This window comes from Globicephala melas, chromosome 14, assembly GCF_963455315.2.
Source record: "Globicephala melas chromosome 14, mGloMel1.2, whole genome shotgun sequence".
NCBI classification, from domain to species: Eukaryota; Metazoa; Chordata; class Mammalia; order Artiodactyla; family Delphinidae; genus Globicephala; species Globicephala melas.
This window is the reverse complement of record NC_083327.1, coordinates 59,808,484-59,829,534: the sequence shown is the minus strand read 5'-3', so window position 1 is coordinate 59,829,534 and position 21,051 is coordinate 59,808,484. Positions and strand designations below refer to the sequence as shown.

The following is a 21,051-nucleotide window of genomic DNA, read 5'->3' as shown; positions in this document are numbered from 1 at the left end:
AATTTCTTCTCTGGGGGCCGCCTGCGTAGAGTGCTCAGAATTTTGAGTATTTATTGTAAAAACGTGAGTGGGAGCTTGGAAAATTTGCTGAACGTGAGACGCAGACAACTGAATCACGTTGGGACGCATCTCTGACTTGAACTGTGGATCCGTGAGGTGAGGGTAGACGGTCCATCGCTCTGGTAGAAGCGAATTTGGGAAAGGTGGAGGTGGCCAGAGCTTAAAATGCTCTCTTGAGGGTCAAGTCCGGGTAGGGGGTTAAGGGGCTGGGAGGGAAGCCTGACACCCTGAGAGGTCCTCCGACGTGCGAATGGCAGGTACGTGGATGAAGAGTCACCCGCGTTCCCAGCGCTTGGAGAATGGAGATGTGGACTTGGTAACGTGGTAACTGTCTCTGGTAGAGAACATCCCTCCTGGCACAGCGGTTCCCCGGGTCAAGAGCATCGCCGGCTCCTTCCCTGCTGTCCAGGCTGAGGGCTCCACCCCCTAAGCGGCCTTTGGTGTTGGTTGAAGGTAAGTGCAAGAGCGGGGGAGCCCTTACTCAAGGTACCTAACTGAGCCGAGAAAAAGGAAAAAAAAAAAAAAAAAATCGAAAAGAAAGAGCAAATGAAGCGGAAGTTTCAAGGCCCTCTGCGAGGAATAACAGTATAAATAACCGAAGACGTCTTGTAAACACTGCGGTCATAACCCCGAACATTAAACAGCCCCGGTGGCATCTGGCGCATCGGCCGCCGCTGGCTCCGCTGGGGCAGAGAGGGAACCCGGTCCCAGGCTCCTCGGACGCGCCTCTCTGTTTATCTCAACTTAATCTTCCCCAACGAGCTGTTCCGTAGCCTGGAAGATGTTTAAATTAAAACCCAATCCACCGGAAGTCGTGGAGAGGAGCTGAACGCGCTGGCTAATGTAACCGAAAGGCAGGCATGCGCGTTGTTATAAGTAATCATCAATTATTAATAAGAAATATAAAATACACGTTGCAGCCCTTTGAAAATCGTAAAACACATTCCAAAGGTATGGCATTTATGTTCTTCATCGCTCCCAGTACTTCTTCACTGTTTTGCAGCTATGGGTTGCTTGGGTTCACGCACGCGCCTGGAAAGTTATAGAATGTGGAGTTTACCTTCCTGCTCGTGTTAGCAATTAAACTGTGGAATAACTGAAAATCAGATTTTTCTTTTCTGGTGTGTTTTTCTCTTGAATCGTGTAACTGTTAATAACTTTAATCCTTCCCTTTCTTTGTTTACAGTTACATTATTTCTAGTTGTCTGAAAAGTAACGTGCAAACTTGAGGGACTAGTTTCTTTTTGAGGTTTCAGTGCAAAATATGATCTGCACCTTCACAGTGGAAATCGTATTTAATCATTGACTATCTCTAGAAGTTTGGATTGAGATTCAAAAGAACCACTTTTATTTTATAGCTCCCCCATAGTTCCCCATCTTTCTATTCCAAATATATATTTTAAAAAATCACACCAAATGTCAGGGCTTTTAGCAATATAAAGAAAGATTTATTTTTGAAAGTAACAAAACTTGTTTGAAAAAAATATATATCTTTAAGTGAATTACTTTATAAATGTGACTGTCAAAGTCAGCTATTCTATGATCTACATTTTACAACATATTGTACAAAAGATACACATTGATAGGCTCTTATTATCTATTTATATATTTATAATTACATATTGCACTTGGACCAGCAAGGCTCGCAGAGTCATTCACGGTAGAAGTTAATAAAGTTAAATAGATGGGAATCGTTGTAAGTACAATTGATGTCCTCTGGTTTGGAAACGAATCTCCTCGTCGCTGTAAAGTGTTCTCGAGGGGTGGGAAAGGGAGAGGAGAGTTGCAAGGGGGAAGAAGAGACAGAGAGCAGGGAGGGCAAGGGTCGCCTTCCCGGGGCCCGCTCCCCCCCACCCCCCCGCCCCGGGAGCGCGCCTTTCCCAGACTCGCACCTCCAAGGTCAGGACGCCGTGGTTCCACATAAGCGGCTTGCGGTCACCACTTCTTTCAGGTCACTCTCGGGTTTCCCGGCCACCATAAAGGGCCACGTCTGCAGGAGAGAAGAGGGTGGAGGAGGTAAGTGGCCATGGAGGAGGGGTGGGATGAGGCGGGAGCCCGAGACCAAAGGAAAGGGCGCCCAAAGGAAAGGGCGCGGTGGGGGGCAGGCAGTGAGTTGGAGAGGCCCGTTATCTCTGCAGTTTTCCCGGTGACCTAGTGCGCCCTGTGGCTGGGTAAAGCAGAAAGCGGCGTTGGCGCCAAGCCACAGCTCGAGGTGGTAGAGCAAAGAGGGGCTCGCCCTGGGTTTGAAGTGAAACCCAAGAGAGGAGACCCTTGGAAAGCCCAAAGTGGCTCCTGCCCTGCCACAGCCCGGAGGCAGATGCTAGGGTGAACGGAGCAGGGAAGCCGAGAAGGACCTCGCGCCACTGGGCGCCGGGTTCAAGGTGAAGCGCCCTGCTGGCCCTCTTCTGACGTGCTGGTCAGGCTTCCCAGCCCTCTCTTTTCACCCCTATGGATTTCCCTACTTCTATCTTTAGTTTCCTCCATCACAAACGCCGGTTTTAACCACAGTTTCTAAATTAATCGCCAGCTCTTAAAAACAAATAATGTTAATAAAAGAATATAGCCGTGTGTTTTCACATTGTGTTCCTACTGGGCTGAGCAAGCATAGCTTTCTCTTCCCTTCCCCGTTCTGTGTATAATAAAGCTCCCTTAAGTTTCTTATTCAAAGATGAAGGCAGCAGCAGTTGTAAATGAAGGCACTGCTTTCATTTTCGTTCCAGATTTTAAAAAGCTGTTTCCTCATTCAAAAACCCTGACTTTTAATTAGAAGGAAAAATATTTTTCACAGCAAAATGTGGTTTTGCATCCCCCCCCCAATTCCTGAAACCAATTCAGAGAGAAGACAATTCAAACCTTCAAACCTCTCTCTCTAGTGCCCACCGATAAGAAGACTTTTAAGAGGAAAACCTCTCCTTCTTATCATATATAAACAGAGGTGGTAGTTAGTTTTTGTTTTTCTTTAGCCCCTGGAAGGTTTAAAATTAAATCAAACGAAAAAGGAATTAAAATATAGTTCTTAAACAGTAAAATGCGGTTGAGAAAAATATTAGACTCAATGAGCATTATTCTTTAAGATAAAAAGTATCATGTTCTTAAACTTGAAGGAGAGTGACCTATTTTAATATTATTTATTACACTAATACTCGTGATAATGTTCTGATTATGCTGGTATTTGCTAGAAATTCTGGGATTCGAGAATGTTAATCCATCTGTAGGAGAAGTGCAGAATATTTAAACAGTTGGGGACTTATGTGACAATTATGGGGGGGCATGATGTGTCCATATGTAAAGGTTCTACATATCCTTGGGAAAGAAACAGAGTTGGCTGTTCTTATTTACAGGAATTAGAGGGGGCGGGGAATCAAGTTCTACTCTTCAGCTGAAAGAATAAAAGTATTACTAAAATGCCGCCTCAGCGCGCAGCATCTTGTCCGTGTTCGCTGTCCCGCACCGGCCCTGAAGGCGCTGGCGCGAGTGCGGCGGGATCCCTCCTCTTTGCCAGCTCGATACGCCTGCAAACTCCTAATTGGGCTGCCACGTCAAATACTCGCATAAATCAACGCATTCCCGCGGCTTGGAAGGCAGAGAGTGAGGGCCGTGTGGGGATCGCCTGCACCGGTTCCCTAGAGACGCTGGCTGGCGGTGACTAAGATGCGCGGCTCCCAGGCTGGCGCGCACCCTCTCACCGGGGACCCAGTGCAGCCGCGCTGGGTCGCCCCCGCCCCCCTCCCCGGGACGCCGCCGCCGCACCGGAGAACTTACCAGGTTGACCGGGTGAATATAACCGTTCTCGTACTTGTCGTTGGCCAGGATCTGCCTCAAGTGGGCGATGTAGCTGGACGCCAGCCTAAGCGTGTCCAGCTTGGAGAGCTTGGTGTCCGGGGGCACCCAGGGCAGCGTGGTCTTGAGCCTGGAGAAGGCCTTGCTCAGCACCCGCATCCGGGCCCGCTCGCGCGCGTTGGCCGCATTGCGCTGGACCTGCTTCCCTTCCTGGCTGACCCCGCTCAAGGGGCTCTTCTTGGTGGGAGCCTTCCTCCTCTTGCCCAGGCCGCCGCGGCCCTTCTGGGGAGAGCCGGTCTCGCAGTTGGAGCTCTCCTCGGTGCTCTCGTTGGAAGTCACAAACTCCTTGTTCGAGTCCATTTTCAGCCCGTCGCAGTCCAGCATCTCCACCTCTTGAAGGTCGTCCACATCGCTGAGGGAGCCGGTGGACATGTTTGGGGGAGAGGATGAGAGAGACAGGGAAGGGAGAGAGGAGAAAGGGAAGAGAGGAGAGAGACCCCGAAACCAATGGACCCCCCGAACGTGGAGTGTGGGGCAGCCACCTCGGCTTGGGAGCCGGGAGTTGCGGGTCTGGTTGGGTCTCACACCCCTTTCCCCTTCGCAGTCTTGAGAAGGAGCCGCGAGGGCTTCTGCGGGCAGGAAGCCGACGCTGTTTCCCCACCCCCGGAGTCGTGGCCGTAGAGGAGTGTGAGAGAGCGCTGAGGAATTTGGTGGACACTAGGAATTTATCTGGGGAATAGAGGCGGATCCTTGCAGCCCAGGGGAGGGGCCTGCGAGGCCCCAGCAACTCTCTTAGACCCCTTTCACAACCGGAGGGAAACTCACGCACAGCCCCTGATTTCCAGCTTGCAATGTGGATAAACTCCATTGCAGGATGCAAATACCAGTCACCTTCTCCCACTCTTGGCCGGTCTGGGGAGGAGCGGGCCCTACTGAAGCTCCTTCTCCGGGGGGGCCCATCTCCTAAGGCCCGCTTTCCTTCTTAACAGGTCATAGCTGCCTGAAACTGAGCACTTTAGGAAACCGACCACATCCTTTTGCTGTTTCTGGGCCTTCCACCCACAAATCTCACTAGCATCCTCTGGCTCCCCGCTTCCCCCCAGAAAACACCAATTAAAATGCAGGCAGGGATCAACCACCTCCTGCCAACACCCTATAAGACTCTGTGGCTTTTCCAAGATATCTTCACACCTTAACTCTGGTGAATTAAGACAATAAGTGCTTTCTAGGATCATTAGGGTGATGACAGAGAAAGTACCAAAAAATCTATCTACACCTGGTCACTTTAAAGATATCAAGGAACTGCCGGTGTGTACATGAACAGACATGACCATTGCACACCCACACACAACCACACACAGTTTAGGGGGAGTGGAGGAAATGAGATAGAGTAATACTGGTGTGTGGAAAACATTTTGTTAGTCGATAATCTTTTCTTAATGAAACTAAAACCTATAACCTTTTCTTAATGAAATTAAAACTTCTCCCTAAATTTCTTTCTAGAAATGCAGTTAATATTGTCTTAAGAATGTTAGTTGCTCTCAGACATCACCTTGTCCAGGACTTCTGGTTTCCTCCCTCCCAGTGCTGCCTGCTGCCTTCGCCTTCTCCTTACATCCTCTTGGCTACCACGGTTCTGCATGTAAAGCTGACATTACAAAACGTTAAGCAAAATGTCCTGTTCAGAAGGTTCTTTTTTCCATCTCTAACTCCAGCCCCGACCATCTTTCCTGGAGAAGAAGAAAATCTGGGGAGTAAGTAGAAAAGCAAAGGGAACCAGAAACCAAGGGATTGAATGACATCGATGAAATGAAATCAGAGAGACAGAATGCATGAATATTTCTTACTAGTTCTCCAGGTTTTATTTCCTTGCAATTAAGCATTGACAATGAGGGGCTAGAGCAAAAAGCAAGAGCGGATTCTGAGCTTTTGGCTCGGAATCTGCACCCCTCTCCTACGTTAAGATACCATATCTCTAATCCTGGGCTCAGCTGGGAATTCACTAACCTCTAACATTTTGTTTTGTTAGCAGGGTCTTGTTTGCTTTCTCCCTATGCTGTAAACTAAACAGATTGTCAGCAAATCAGTCTTTATTAATGAATTAGTGAGACCCCTCCCCGCCCCCATAATATCTTTGCCCAGGATCCAAAATTTGTTAATCACCGGTGTAGAGATTTATGGGCTCTCTTATTTTCTGTTGTTTGTGCAGGTGGAGATTTAAATGACCATATCCACTACCAAGATTTATTGCGAGAGTGATTGATGTTATAAACCAGGAAAAGGACTCTTCACACAGCAGGGATGATAGAAATATCAAGTTGAAGTTGCCTTTGTCCTCATGCACAAATGACCCAGCACTACAACACAGAAAGTATAATAATTTAATCTGAGATTCAAGACAGCATTAAGGGAACACCCAACAGTCCTGTTAAATATTTCCCCTCTGATTCCCAAATTAGTTTTCTTTGATTTTCCCTCCCTTTTCTCAGTCTTGGTAAGACATGAAAGTTTAAGTTATTTTTAGACTAAAAGAGCTATGTGAAAGTGGGCATTGGCCAATACTTTGTGAAACGTGTGTGTGTGTGTGTGTGTGTGTGTGTGTGTAGCTACTGAGATATCTGTGGAATAACCACAGGTAATTTATTTATTTGGGCTCTGGAATGGGATGATAATTAAGAATCAGAACTATGGCCTTACCACATGCCAGGCTAGTAAGCTAGGAAGATTTTGCTTAGAGTACTTTTCTTACTGGAGGGAGAAGGTCTGATTTTCTGCTACCCTTCAGTTGGTAAGCTGCTGAGACTGTTTGGGGGATAGTAACAATCATAGTAATATATACATCCGAATAGATTTCTGCTCTCTGATTTTTCTAAGGTTTGAAACTTAAAAACAGCAATTTCTGGAAAGGAGCAAAACTAGCTTCATGCCACAAGCTGCTTTTTGTGCCTTGCAATGAGTATTATTTTTTAGATAAGTAAGAATTAAGTCCACTTATCCTGCAGTGATACAGTTAGTCTGGGAAGGGCTAGTGGGCTGATAATGAACTTGGGGTATTTGTAAAAACCCTCTAAGCGATAGCTACCTGTTTGGGAGCAAGCTATGAAGAAGGCTGTTATTTAGGTACCTGATGTGCAGTCTTGAAGACAGTAGACTAAGATGAATAATACTTTTTCCTCTTGACATTTTGTGTCTACCCTACTAATAAACACTTAGGGACAGATGGGTGGGGGAAATGACTTATTGTTGGATTCTACTGAGAAAATCAGTTAAGCTGTAACTTAAGCTGTGCCAGATTCTCCCAAAATATAAACTATAATTCTGTGAGAAGAGAAGCATTTTTGAGAAACTGTATTAACTCTTTCAATAACAAGAGAAATCCTTTGAACATTACAGTTTCAAAGAACTAAGTAGAAAACTAGTGGTGTGAGAGCATGAGGTAGTTACTAAAAGTTCTTACCTTACTTTTAAGAGAGAATTTATGCCTCAGCGACATCTGGCCAATTTGTTGCACACTTCCAACAATTTGTTCTGCAAGAAAGGCTATCTTTGAAAGATTTCAATGCTAAGGAAGATTTATCTCCAAAAGTAGTGAAATGAAGATTAGGCATGGAATGTATCCTTGAACGTAAATCCTCGTTTATCAACTGATAAATTTTCAGGAAGTTCAAATTTGATTCAGTTGCACTTGGATGGGATAATTTGCTTCCTTTTTTATGAGAAGAAAAACATCAGGGCTTCTTTTGAACTGACTTCATCTACCATCATCACATTCTCTTTCCGGGGGGCAGGGAAGTATGTCTTTAAACTCGAATTTTAGTCCTTTTCTCATACTCCCTACTAGTTGGCCAGGAGGCACACAGGCTGGCAAATTGGCGAAACTGCCAATTCTATCTTTCTTTCTTCACTTTTAATTAACACCTCCAAATGTGTTATTCTCTTTGTTTGATGGTAACCAACACCACTTCAACAATATGCTGACCTTCTATGCAAATTGACACCTCTTTCTCCATTGGACATAATTGCCACTGTATCCTTTGCTGCTAATTGATTATTTTCCATCTTCAGCTTATAAGACTATTGAAATTTGACTGTATTTTGTTAAATTTTAACTTATTTTGTCAGGTGAGCATTATCTCCCCTTACTGATTTCAAATTATAATAATGCTGGCCTGTTATATTTTGGCAGCCAAAGTGAGTACAGCACCAGTGAGTGAGACTGGTGGCTATGTAAGGACATCAGTGATGGTGATGCTATTATCTTTACCTGGCACCGTTTTTAAAAATTTATTTTATTGACATATAGTTGATTTATAATGTTGTGTTAATTTCTGCTGTAAAGCAAAGTGATTCGATTATACATATACCGTATATACATTCTTTTTCATATTCTTTTCCTACGGGGCACCATTTATGATCAGTATTCAGAAGTCCTCTTGGTGTTCACCTTACTGTCCCCCTCCTTTTCATTTAATTCAATGAATTGTAGATCCAGTGCTACAGCACTAAAATTTAAAGCTGGCAGACAGCAACAATAAAGTCCAAAGAAAGACTCATGGTTTTCAGATCCAAGAGTTACCCTTGCATCCCACATGCTCCAAAATGTAACTCTGAAAGCAACAAGGCCTGTGCACGTGAAAGACAGAGTTTACCTTAAGGGGCAAGTGAGCTGAAAGAAACTCAGGCAGATAGTGAGAAGTGAAATTTTTACAAATCGAATTTGATGTCATCCTAAGTCTTCTAACACTAGCATATTTTATTAGACCTGCTCAATATTAGGAGAGAAGAGAGAAGAAACTGAACAACTCTCCTGTCAGGTGCCATGTGAGGTTCTGTGCCTCCGTTCTCCCATTTTATGTAGAATCTCTCTTTTCTGTTGTCACCACTAAAGAAAGAGCTGCTATATGAAATAGAAATCTTTTTTTTTAAAGTTATATTTGCAATTTTTGTTGAAGTATAGTTGATTAACAATGTTTCAGGTGTACAGCAAGTATATATCTCTTTTCCAGATTATTTTCCATTACAGGTTATATAAGGTTATTATAGGGCATTACAAGATATTAAATATAGTTCCTGGTGCTATACAGCAGGTCCTTGTTGCTTATTTATTTTATATATAGTAGTGTGTATCTGTTAATTCCAAATTCCCAATTTATCCCTCCCCACCCTTTCCCCTTTGGTAACCATAAGTTTGATTTCTATGTCTGTGAGTCTATGAAATGGAAATCCTAGTAGAAATGTGTGCCAGAGGCTTTCCACCCATAACAATGAAGTTTTAGAAAAACTTGCTTGAGTGATGACTTTTCTGTGTCTTAGTGTAAAGCCTGAGCAAAACCTCCCAAGTTTTCCTAAAAATAATAAATTTTATGGATTATTTGAAAGATGCCTATAAAGCATTTTATGTTAAATATGGCCCATTGATGGCAATAAAACAAAGAGGCCAACTTACTGTCGGGCCCCTTCCTATCAGGTTAGGATAAGGTGGGCAAAAAATAAAATCACAGCTTCTTTCTGGTGATGATCTGCTTGTAATTACGTCCTTGTGGCAGGTGCTTTTAGCCTCAAGGAGCCAAAAATCATGAGTCATAGAGTTTAGATCCTGGGACCATCAAGAAAGTACTTAGAATGTGACTCCTGACCTCATGAGCATAAAATATGTCCAGGTAATGTAGTATTTTAAAATAGAGCTCCAAAGTGATAGACTCTCAGAATTGGAAGGGGCTGAGAATCAAGAAGGCCCCTAAGTGGTCAAGAATTCTGTGCAGGCTCACATAAGTGGTCAGCTACAGTATTGCCACTTGAACCTGTGTCCTGATTTGCCTTGTAATGCTCCTTCCACTAAGCTAGATTGCTTTGAATTGCTTTTCCTGTTTGAATAATAATAAGAAATGGGTGAGAAAACTTATATTCTATCATCCCCTATTTAGTAACAAGAATCTGTAGCAACTGAACCCTGAACTATCCAAAATGAGACAAACTCGAGCCGTCCTGGGGTATAATGCTTTGAACTCTGTCTAAGGGGTTAAAGTAATGTAAGTTCCAAAGTGGCCTTGTTAAAATAAATCTCATTTCTACCATGGGGACCTGATGGGCAGCCCAAGGGCCACTCATTCAATGAACACATCCTCAAATCTGCCCTCTTCTCTCCATCTCCCCTGCTAAACACTGGTTCAAGTCACCAAAGTCTTTTACTAAGATGACTACAAAAGTCTTCTAAATGCTCTTTCTGCTTCCATTCTTGCCTTTCTAAAATCGTCTTCCAACAGAGTGATCCAAGACATTCCCCTTCTTAAAATCCCTCAAAGCTTTCTATTGTGTTTAATACAAAATCCAAATTCCTTATCATGGCTTACATGATTCTGTTTGGCTCACCACCCTCCAATCACACTGGCCATGTCTGTATCTCTCAAAAACACTGTACCATTGCCACCCCAGGATCTTTGTCCTCACTCCTCTCTCTGTTTGGAGGCTCCTCTCCGGCTCTCTGCGTGGTGGAGTCCTTATTTTTCAGGTCTAAGTTCAAGGGTCATCTTCTAGGTAAGAACTTCCTGAGCATCCACTATGAATATTTCTGTCCCATCATCCTATTTTATTTATTGATCATAAATAATAATAGCCAACATTTACTAAATGTTTACCACAAACCAGGCACTGTTGTAAGCACTTTCCAGATTAACTCACTTAGTTCTAGTAGCAACCTTATGAGATAGGAACCTTGGAGGTGATAAAGTGGAGGCACAGAGAGAGTAAGAAATGTGCTTAATTCATGAAGCTGGTGATCCAGTTGGCTCCTGCTGTGTTATAACCCAAATTGGTGGCTTAAGTTAGTGTCATTTCTCTTGGTTCTGTGGTTGCTTGGGCTCAGCTGGCTGGTTCTCACTTGGGGTCTCTCATGCTGTTGCAGTCAGAAGGCAGCTGAGTCAGCTGAAGGCTTGATTAGGCTAAACATCAAAGATGACTTCTTCATTCACACACTGGCATGGGCAGAACAGCTAGGGTTGGTCGGGCCGGGCATCTCTCTCTGTACAGCCTCTCCACATGGCTTCCTCAGCCTGGCAGTCTCAGGCAGTTGATCTTGTTACATGACAGCTGACCCCTTTCTGGGTGAGCATTCCATAAGATCCAGGTGGAAGCTGAAAGTCTTCTATGACCTAACCTTGGAAGACACACAGCATCACTTTGGCCTCATTCTATTGGTCAAAAGTGAGTCATGGAACCTGCTCAGATTCAAGGGGAGGGGTCTATAAAAGAGGAGGTGTGGTTCAGTGTGCATATTTCTGTTTGGGGGGGTCATTCTTGGAGGCTGGCCACTACAGGGGATAAATGGCAAAATCTGGGTTTAAACATGGGCCAATCTGAGTGTAGAGCCTTCACTTTAAACAACTGTTACTGTTTTGAAATTATTGTGTTTATTTGTATTTACTTTGTTCCCCCATCACTGTAATGAAAGTTTTCCTGAGTTCAGGGACTTTATGTGCTTGGCTTAGTTGTGTGCTTAGAGCCTAGAGTAGAGCTAACACATAAGATGTACTTAAAAAGTAGTTGTTGAATGAATGGATGGATGTTCTAGAACATAGCATATGGAAGGCACACTGTAAACTGTAAGATATGCACATTATTTAGAGGACTAAGCACAACTCCAACGTACAGTGGCTCAGACAAGTCACAGATTTACTTCTCTCTTCCTTATAGTGTAGACCTTGGCAGGTGGTCCAGGATGGGTGACTCTACTTCACAAAGATACCCAGGCACCCAGGTTCCTTCTGTCTTGTTACTCTGTAATCCTTTGGGAGCTGGATGACTTCATATACATAGGTAAAGTCAGTTTACCCTCACCAGCCCTCAGGAGGGAGGAAAAAGTGGGTAGAGGGCGAGCAGGTTCTTTATAATAATGGGATCTAGAAGTTATACATATCACTTCTGCTTCCATTCTATTAGCCTCTTTAGTACAAGGAAATTTTGGAAATATAGTCTCTGAATATAAGGGGAATCCATTAGTAGAAACAAGGGGAGCCAATTTATTTTCTGCCAGTGTATTTGTAGCATAAAGGATCAAGTTAACCACAGCTAGGGTAGAATATTTTGTTTGATTCTGATAGAAAAGGCAGATCACAAGTTCTCTATGAAGTTTATAATTTGTTCAAAGTACCAGTGGGCTTCACTTCTTATTTGGAGCTCAGAATTAGTTGAAAAATATTTAACAATCTACCTCTGACTACTCATCTGAGAAAACTCATCAATATGAGCCGTTCCAGCAAATGTTGTCGTTAACTTACTCTCAGTAAAATAACTTTTTAAAGTTACTGCTTTTGAGAAATGGCCAGAAAAAATGTGCAGGTTGTTAAGGCTGTTTACTACCTACTATTGGCCCTAACTGAAACCCTGTAAATTGCTTGTTTAATTTCTATCAATCTGATCACGCAGCAGGTAAATTTATAAGGGGTTAGAGCAAGTGGAAAGCTTCTTAAAATTTTTTTACTTTTCTGACATATTTTTAAGGTTTGCTAATAGTTTATCATCTTAGTCAGCAAAATACCATAGACTGGGTGGCTTAAACAACAAACATTTATTTTCTCACTGTTCTGGACGCTGGAAGTCAGCGATCCTGGTACCAGACTGGTTGGTTTCTGGCGAGAACTCTCTTCCTGGCTTGCAAGTGGCCACCTTCTTGCCGTGTCCTCACATGGTTTTCCTTCTGAGTACTTTTGAGGAGGGAGAGAAAGAGAGTGGTCTCTCTCTCTTCCTTTTCTTATAAGTCCAGCGATGCTGTTGGACCCCACCTTTACGACCTCACCTAACCTTAATTAACTCCTAAAAGCCCTATCTCCAAATACAGTTACAGTTACAAATTTGACATGAATTTGGGGGCAGGGAGGACACAAATCAGCCCATAGCAGTTATCTTTGGAAATTACAACTGGAAAATGGTTTTTCTTATTTATTATTATTTCCAACTTTCAATCTACTCAGGATATGCCTTGGACTCTTCTGTCATTTGAGAGTTTACTGCATCCAATGTTGTTATACCAACCACAATTACAACAATAAGAACAACACACCTCAGGCTTTGTTTGTCTTCGTTTTCTTTTTCTGAGGAATCATTAGGATGAAGAGTTTTAAATCCATGGTCTATGACAAGAAGGGTCATCTGATACTTATTCTTAAAATTTACAAAGGGCAATCCTCCTAGAGAAAGGAGGACCATTCTTTAGTTAGAAGCTCTAAATCAATTCTAAAGAACCCATTAGTAGAAGAATTTAGGAATTCTTCATCCATTGCATTTGAGTATACCACATAGCTCCCACACAGAAACAGACATGGGTTAGATCAATTCAGTACTGAAATTTGCTAAATGTGTTTTTGGGGGTTACTCAATAGACAAAACAAACAGTTGATTGACTGTACTGGGTTTTTTTTAACTGGTCACTGTGACATATTTTAGATAAAGCCAGTATTATTTTCAGCCAGAATTTTAGGCAAATACTAAACTGCCCCTCACATGAATAAGTTCTTTTTTCTTTTAACTCAATTCCAGAACTGACCACAGTGAGACAATCTACCCAGGAAGGGTAGGGTATAACACTTCTCAAATGAATTTGGGCAGAAGAGTGAACTAAATGTTGGATGTATAGTGTAATGCTCACATCCTGTTAAATTATAAAATGTGAATGTTCTTAATAGAATTATGATTTTTGTTCATGTTTTTCTCAAGTTATTGTGGCAAGTACGACACTAAGAGACTGGGTCTAAGTTCTGCTTATACAACCAGTTAGTTGTGTGAACTTGGACAAGTCCCTTAATTTAACTTCACTGGGTCTCAGAGTCCTCCTATTTAACCTGATGACAGCAGGGATGGGTCCCATAGTGTTTAGGGTGTATTAATTGAGATGGTACATGTAAAATGACTTAGTTTAGTGCTTAACATATGATAAACACTTATAAATAATGGTTGTTGTTGTGATGGTGGTTGTTGCTATGACAGTTATTTCTATGGCCCTTTTCAATAGTTGCATTCCATTTTTTCCCCCCATTTTCACTTTAGGCTAGGGGTAAGATTATAAAAGATACGACTTTCAACAGTCATAGAACAACAACAAAGAAATCCCTTTTTAACAACTAAGCCCTAAAAACATGTGGGGAGGACAGGAGTAATTTCAATAAAATCTAGAATTCTATTATTTTGGATGAAAAGCAGTTTATGATGGCAATCTCAAAATTAAAACTCTATTCAGTATTAAGCTATAACTACTTTAGTCTTTCCCTTCACTTTCTGGTGATTTAAATGATTGCTTTATTAGCAATCATTCTTTTTTCCCCAAAATTAAATTTAGGAAGTCTAGACCATGGTGGAATAATGATACAGCATGTTTTGCAAAGGCCTCATAGTAGGTCACAGAAATCACCAAGTGTTTGACTCTATAGGTAAAAATCACAACTTTCTTTATCATGAAAGTAACTACACTTTTGATATAAAAGTTGTTGCCAAAGATTAACAGACACAACTATATTTATATATAATAGTTGCAGACACAACTATATTTATTTGGGATACTTATTTTAAAATTGATGCTGCGTTATCATCTGTTTTGACTTTTTTGTGATGGAATTCTATTAATAAATGATTTCCTCTTTGCCTTGGTATAGATCTAATTTTAAATAATTGCTTGAGTTTCTTAGAAAAGAAAATGGACTATTCACAGTGAAGATGATCTGCTGCCTATTCTTTGGCAATTCTATTACAAACTTTGAAAATTAGATCTCAGTAAAAAAAATTTATTCTAACTGAAAGCCAACATGGCCACATCCTATAATCCTGGCCTCAAATTTCATTCTTATTAAGAAAGGCCAACACCTTGAATAGCCCCTGTCTTTTGAATTCATAACTAAAGAATGAACTTAGAGATTTTAAAGCACAAGTCTTGTATTAATTTCCTAGGGCTGCTGTAACAAATTACCACAAATTGGGTGGCTTAAAACAATGAAAATTTACTCTCTCATAGTTCTCAAGACCAGAAGTCCAAAATCAAGGTGTCCACAGGGTCATGCTTTGTCTGAAGGCTCTAGAGAAGTGTCCTTCATTGCCTCTTCCAGCTTCTGGTGACCCTAGATGTTCCTTGGCTTTCAGTCACATTATTGCAATCTCCATCTTTATCTTTACATGGGCTTCTCTCTGTGTCTCTTTCTGTATTGTTTCCCATCTTTTATAAGCATAGTTTCATAGGATTTAGGGCCCACCCTTATCCAGTATGATCTCATTTCCATCCTTACCTTAATTAACATCTGTAAAGATCTTATATCCAAATAAGGTCACATTCTGAGATTCTGAGTGGCACATGAATTTTGGGGGGGACACTATTCAACATGTCTCCATTTTTACTTTGTGACTTACACTACATACGACCATGAGCAAAAGTCTCAGGTTGGGTTTCCATGGAGTGAGAGAATTAAAATGGGTTAAAGCACATAGTCACGAGTTTGCATCATGAAGACATTTCAACTTACATTGGATCGTTATACAGATGGAAAATGGTGCCAACCTTTACTTCTGGTGATGGTGGGGAAACCCCCAATCAACAAACCAACCAAACACACACACACAAATGCTTTTTAAATGGACACTGTGGAATAAAGGTTTTAAACTTTTAGAACAGGAGAAAAAATCATCATGCCTCTCCAATAATATATATACAAATGATTTCTCATTAAATGGAGACTAGTAACGGAATCATGAAACCTCTATTTTAATGTTACTCAAACACATACTTTTTAATTTTTATTTTCATATATGTATTCATATTTATATACATTTTAAGTCTTACAGAAGATCGAGTCTTAAAAAATCATCTAAGAACTGAACCAATTATTGAATGTATTGTTCATCATTTTGCCTTTAATAGGAGAAATTTTAAAAAATTATCGTCTACTGTAATGTTAAGAAAAGCATGAAAGGCTTAAGTGTTTCACTTTCAAATTTTATTTCTACCAAGTAACTCTACTTGATTCCAATTATTTTGCATTCTTAGATCCACCTTTAATTACCTTTCTTTAAAACGTGTTCAAAGTCAATATCTGATGCTGGATAATCTTATAATAAATGTAATGCCACTTCCCATTCCTTGTGGACTTCTATCTATTGGACCAAATGCCTCATAGACTTCCCAAACAGTAAAGAGTTAGCCTTAGAACATTACTTAAATTATGCAAATTAGGGGGTATTTCTTTTTTTTTTTTTCTTATTTATGATAATATTTCTCACTGTGGAAGACAGAGATGCTTGATCAAACAGATGTCTTTTTTCCTTTGGGTTGTTTTGATTTGTGTTGTTACTTCTACACATACCCTGAAAGGTCAGATATATACGCTCCTTTAAAGATTTTAAAATAAATCTTCAATTTAAAAGACGACATGAATCTGATACAACTAATGAGAATTTGTTCTGGGCACAGGGAAGTGTCCCTATTGTTGGGATGTTTGGTGGAGGTGAGAGTCAGTGAGGGCCTGTGTCCTCTCCAGCCAGCTGCTTTGCCTACTCAAGGACTATTCTGTCCCGTCTCTGCCCTCACACTCAATTCACCACTCAACAGCAGAGAGTTAACCCTGAATTCTCTTCTTTGTCATGATGTAGCAAACTTTTGGAGTACACAACATTTTCTTCTTAACATTGACAAATACACATTAAGAAAAGAAAGAGCATCTGTTCTTTAAAAAGCATCATTTATTGTAAAACTGAAAATAAGTAAATCAAATAGTTACAATTACAAATGAGAGAAGGGTGTTTTTGAGTCCAGGCTTCCATTGCTAAAATAAAAGTTTTCAAAACATTAATTTAAGGATTGTCTGAAAGTAAGGGAGCAGATATTTCTTCTGGTATTTACCTTTAATTATGACATTTATGATAATCTGTTAAAATTATTATTTAGTAATGATTTTGATCAGATTCTAGTGGCAGTAACCTTTGTGACTGCTTTCTACAATTTTAATATGGAAATAAAAGTATGTTTCTATTCTTTCCTTGTGGAGGTATTATTGGACAAATGTCCTTTGTTTGCACTGCAGGTTTGTAAGAATTATGGAATGCCTTGAGAGGTCTAGATAGGGCATGGGGCCATCATACAATGAGCTGTCTGGCTTCTTTGAATGTATATTTTAATGCTTTGCACTCTTTTGGAAAAATATAATTTCAGCACATGACCTAGATGGGTTGAATATAGGGTATGGATGGCAAGCAAACCCTTTTCTTCCACAGTTCTCTCTTTATTATGGGTTCATTGGTGAGATATGAGAACTGATTTAGATCTTAAACAGCAACTTATACTAACATAGAAATCCACTGAATCAGTGGGAGTAATGTTTAAGAGTGACTTTCCTGAGGAATTTTCTAGGTGCGCTATCATCTCTAAATTATTTAGTAATGTGGTTCAGATGTACGTGTGTGTGTTTTAAGATAAAACATTGGCATATAAAAACAACTCACGTTGTATTAGACTTCCATCTTTGATACTAGCAGTGGTATTGACACATACCAAGTGAAACTAGTTAAAGAATAATATTATCTTAAAGCCCCTGTAGATATTATTATATCTTTCACTATGGAAAATAAATGACATGTAAGAATAAAACATTCTTTCTCAAATCCTAGAGAGCGCATGAATTTTTAAATCAAGTAACTGATGTCTATTTAAAAAGAATTCGGTGCCATAGAAACTCAAACCTGTTGAGATTAGATTCTTTTTTTTTAATAACGTAAAAGAAAAATGTCATGCAAACTAGGCTGATGGCTATTTGTCAGATGGCTACGTGCTCTGTAATCTCACAATTTTCTCTACAAGGAAAATGTTGACAGTGATAATGTCTTTTTTTGACTGCTTGCTCCTAGAATGTTAAACTCTACACTAATATACTTCACTTACATTGTTTGTACATATGCAAAACAATTAGAAGAATTTTCATCTTTAGCACAATCCATGCCAATATTTTTCTCCTGAAATATCAAGATAACTGAGACAAAACTGGTATTTCGGGAACACGCTTAAATTATCTAACCAATTGCTTTCCTTCTCTGCTTCACAAACATAATTATAAATTTTTTAAAAATCTTGAATATTTTAGCTTTCTTTTCTTATATTTAACTTTAGGTCTGTCCATTTTGTGATAAAAATGCTGTTTCATTTAAAATTATATCCAAAAGAGTGGGATCCATTTGGCCAACTCATCCTTTTATTCCTGGCTTTCTATAGTTGTTTTCCTTTCAAGGCATGTTTGGTATGATGTCCTATTTCAATGAACAACTACCAGGTCACAAACCAAACTCAACTGAGAGTTGCAAACTTGTGGAAACACAAAACTTAAATGCCTCTGACAAAAAGAAAGAGGGTTTTTAAAGGAGTAGGCAAGGCATAAGTTATCATGAGGGCTGTGGGTAACTCTATAGTGTAAGTAGCCATTGACCTGTCCACCGAGTTACTGAAACCTCTCCGGGCACTCCAGGAAGGAAAATAAAGTGTTAGTAGAAGTTTCCTGTAATCCCTCCTCATCATGACATAGGATCCCTTGGGAAACTGCTGCTGTTTTAAGATTTCTCTACTTGTATGTGGAGGGGTAATTATCTTCCCAATGTCATAGTTTAGGCCCCTTAGCAAGTAATCCAACTCATTCTTACTCAGTTGCCATCTTCAATAGCAGGTCTTTTCAAGTTGCTGGACCTCTCCCATTCTAGCTTTACTTTAAAATGGGCTAGTTAAGGGACTTCCCTGGTGGTCTAGTGGTTAAGACTTCACCTTCCAATGCAGAGGGTGTGGGTTCAATCCCTGGTCGGGGAGCTAAGATCCCACATGCCTCGTGGCCAAAAAACCAAAACATAAAACGGAAGCAATTTGTAACAAATTCAGTAAAGACTTTAAAAATGGTCCACATCAAAAAGATCTTAAAAATAAATAAAATAAAATGGGCTAGTTAAACAGTCCATGTAAATGTTAAAATTTAACAGACTGAAGCTGCTTCTTCAAAAGCCCAAATAATTTATAGATTGCATTAATTAAGTGAAATCAAACAACAACAACAACAAAGAATTAGGTTTAGTACTTTAGAGATATTATGACAGCACTTTAATTTTCAGCAGCTTTATTGAAGTATAATTTATATACCACAAAGTTCACCCTTGTGATTCAGTGATTTTAGTAAATTTATAGAGGTATACAGCCATCACTATTGTCACAATCTAACTTTAGCCCATTTCTGTCACTCCAAGAAGCTCCCTCTTGCCCATCTGCAGTTACTTCTCACTCCTGCCCCCAGCCCCAGGCACTCACTGATCTGCTTTCTATGTCTATAAATTTGCCTTTTCTAGACATGTTGTATAAACCATAAGTGATATAAATCAAACATTATGTGATCTTTTGCATCTTCCTTATTTCACTTAGCATAATGTTTTTGAGGTTCATCCAAAATATAGCATGTATTAGCATTTTATTCCTTTTAATTGGTGAATGATATTCTTGCATTTTACTTTTTAACTGGGTATTTGGCATAGCATGGAAACACAGACCCAACCAAGGGGCATAACTTTGACTTTAGTATTAACAAATATATGTTCAGTGTTTTAAAGAGAAGCAACAAGGTAAGTACTTTCCTTTCACTTTTGAAAACCATAATGGAATATGATGACTAGTTCCTCATAGTTTTTACTCAGGTTTCTTATGAAGATAACACTCAGTTTGTTCTAGGAAGACTGTAATGGAGAGAATCAGCAGCTTTTTCTCTATATAAATAACTCCTGAGAGAGAAACTATGTTCCTATTTACACAGACACTGACTGGGATATATTCCACTCCCAGGCTCCCAGGTTACATTGGGTTTGAACAAAGAGGAAAAAACTGAATAACAATACGGAAAACAAATGCTTACTATTATACAGCAGGGAAAATTACATGAACTATAGCTACACTCAACATTATGGATGAAACAATGTTGAATGAAAAATCAAACCATAGAAGACTACATACACTATGATTGTATAGGGATATATATACATTATAGAAAATATAATATATACATATTTAATAAATTATATAGAAACATAAAGGGAGGTTGAACACAAAATTCAGAATACTGATTTTATCTAGGGTTATAAAGGGATGTGACTGACGGAACGCAAAAGTAAATTCACTGGTGTTGGCAGTGTTCTAGTTTTTATGTTGAATAGTGGTACTAGGTGTTTGTCTTACTCCATTTGGTCAGCTATAACACAATACTATAGAATTTGCGGCTTATAAACAAGAGAAATTTACTTCTCACAGTTCTGGAGTTTGGGAAGTCCAAGATAAGGCACTGGCAGATTCTGAGGCTGGTGAGAGCCTGCTTCCTGGTGCCATGTTTGCACTGTGTCCTCACATGGTAGAAGGGACTAAGAAACTCTGTAGGGTCTTTTTTATAAGACCACTAATCCCATTCATGAGAGTTCTGCCCTCATGACCAAATCATCTCCCAAAACCTCACTGCCAAATACCATCACACTGGGGATTAGCTTTCAACATATGAATTTTTTGGGGAGGGACAAGCATTCATTACTATAGTAATGTTTTTTATTACTATGTTTCATAACTTACACATGTACTGCACAAATTTCTTTTGCATGGATCAGATATTGTACAATTATATCATTGTATGATATAACCATGAAATAAACTGGATACAACCCCCTAAGTTTTATGAAGTTCATTAACTTATTATGTCTTCTCAAATAACACAGAAACAGATTTATATTTCTAAGAAAGCCATTCTTTGATAGCATTAAATATTTCAAATATTACCCTCAAAAGAAAATCTACTAGCCACTCTCCATCAGTATGCCAGGAAGAACTAGCTGTTGAAGGTGATAACTTCAGTGAGGCCAAACAATTTTTTACCGACTGAATATCTTTGGAGTTCACTGCCTTTGGGATTGATTATCCTCTTCTCTTTCGCATTCACCTTTTGGGACTTTTCACTACTCATTAAGCAGCTCCATTAGAGAGGAGGGAAAGGAAAGGAGAGGAGGTGAAATCCAAACCACCCAATGTTATTACAGTGTTGGTTAGCAAGCTGTTCTGGTAAGAGCTATAGGACAGATGCTGAAATTAATGGCCATACTAAATTCTTTTGGTTATTTGTGAAATTCAATTTAAGATGTTCTTTCATAACTTATTTAGATAGAGTCTCAAATAAAAATAAGCCTTTA

General features: G+C 40.0%; 1 protein-coding gene and 1 long non-coding RNA gene across 3 annotated transcripts in view; one reads left to right on the top strand and one right to left on the bottom strand.

Moving 5' to 3' along the window:
- LOC132593342 (uncharacterized) overlaps positions 1-21,051 on the top strand; it is a 74,616-nt gene that overhangs the window by 35,450 nt on the left and 18,115 nt on the right. The window lies entirely within an intron of this gene.
- TCF21 (transcription factor 21) lies at positions 1,668-4,518 on the bottom strand. Of its 2 annotated transcripts, XM_070043473.1 has the most exons (3): positions 3,823-4,518; positions 1,953-2,050; positions 1,668-1,815 (listed from the first exon to the last, which is right to left on the bottom strand). In XM_070043473.1, the coding sequence occupies exons 1-2, from the start codon at positions 4,270-4,272 to the stop codon at positions 1,961-1,963; spliced, it is 540 nt and encodes a 179-aa protein (XP_069899574.1). In that variant the 5' UTR covers positions 4,273-4,518; the 3' UTR covers positions 1,668-1,815; positions 1,953-1,960. The 2 variants fall into 2 exon arrangements, with proteins under 2 accessions (XP_069899574.1, XP_030709274.1); XM_030853414.3 differs by lacking the exon at positions 1,668-1,815 and having other exon boundaries at positions 1,861-2,050.

Coding starts and splice junctions, on each gene's coding strand:
- TCF21 (XM_070043473.1), bottom strand. CDS start 4,272: ATGTCCACCGGCTCCCTCAGCGATGTGGACGACCTTCAAGAGGTGGAG. Junction 2,051..3,822: donor ATATTCACCCGGTCAACCTG/GTAAGTTCTCCG, acceptor TCTCTCCTGCAG/ACGTGGCCCTTTATGGTGGC.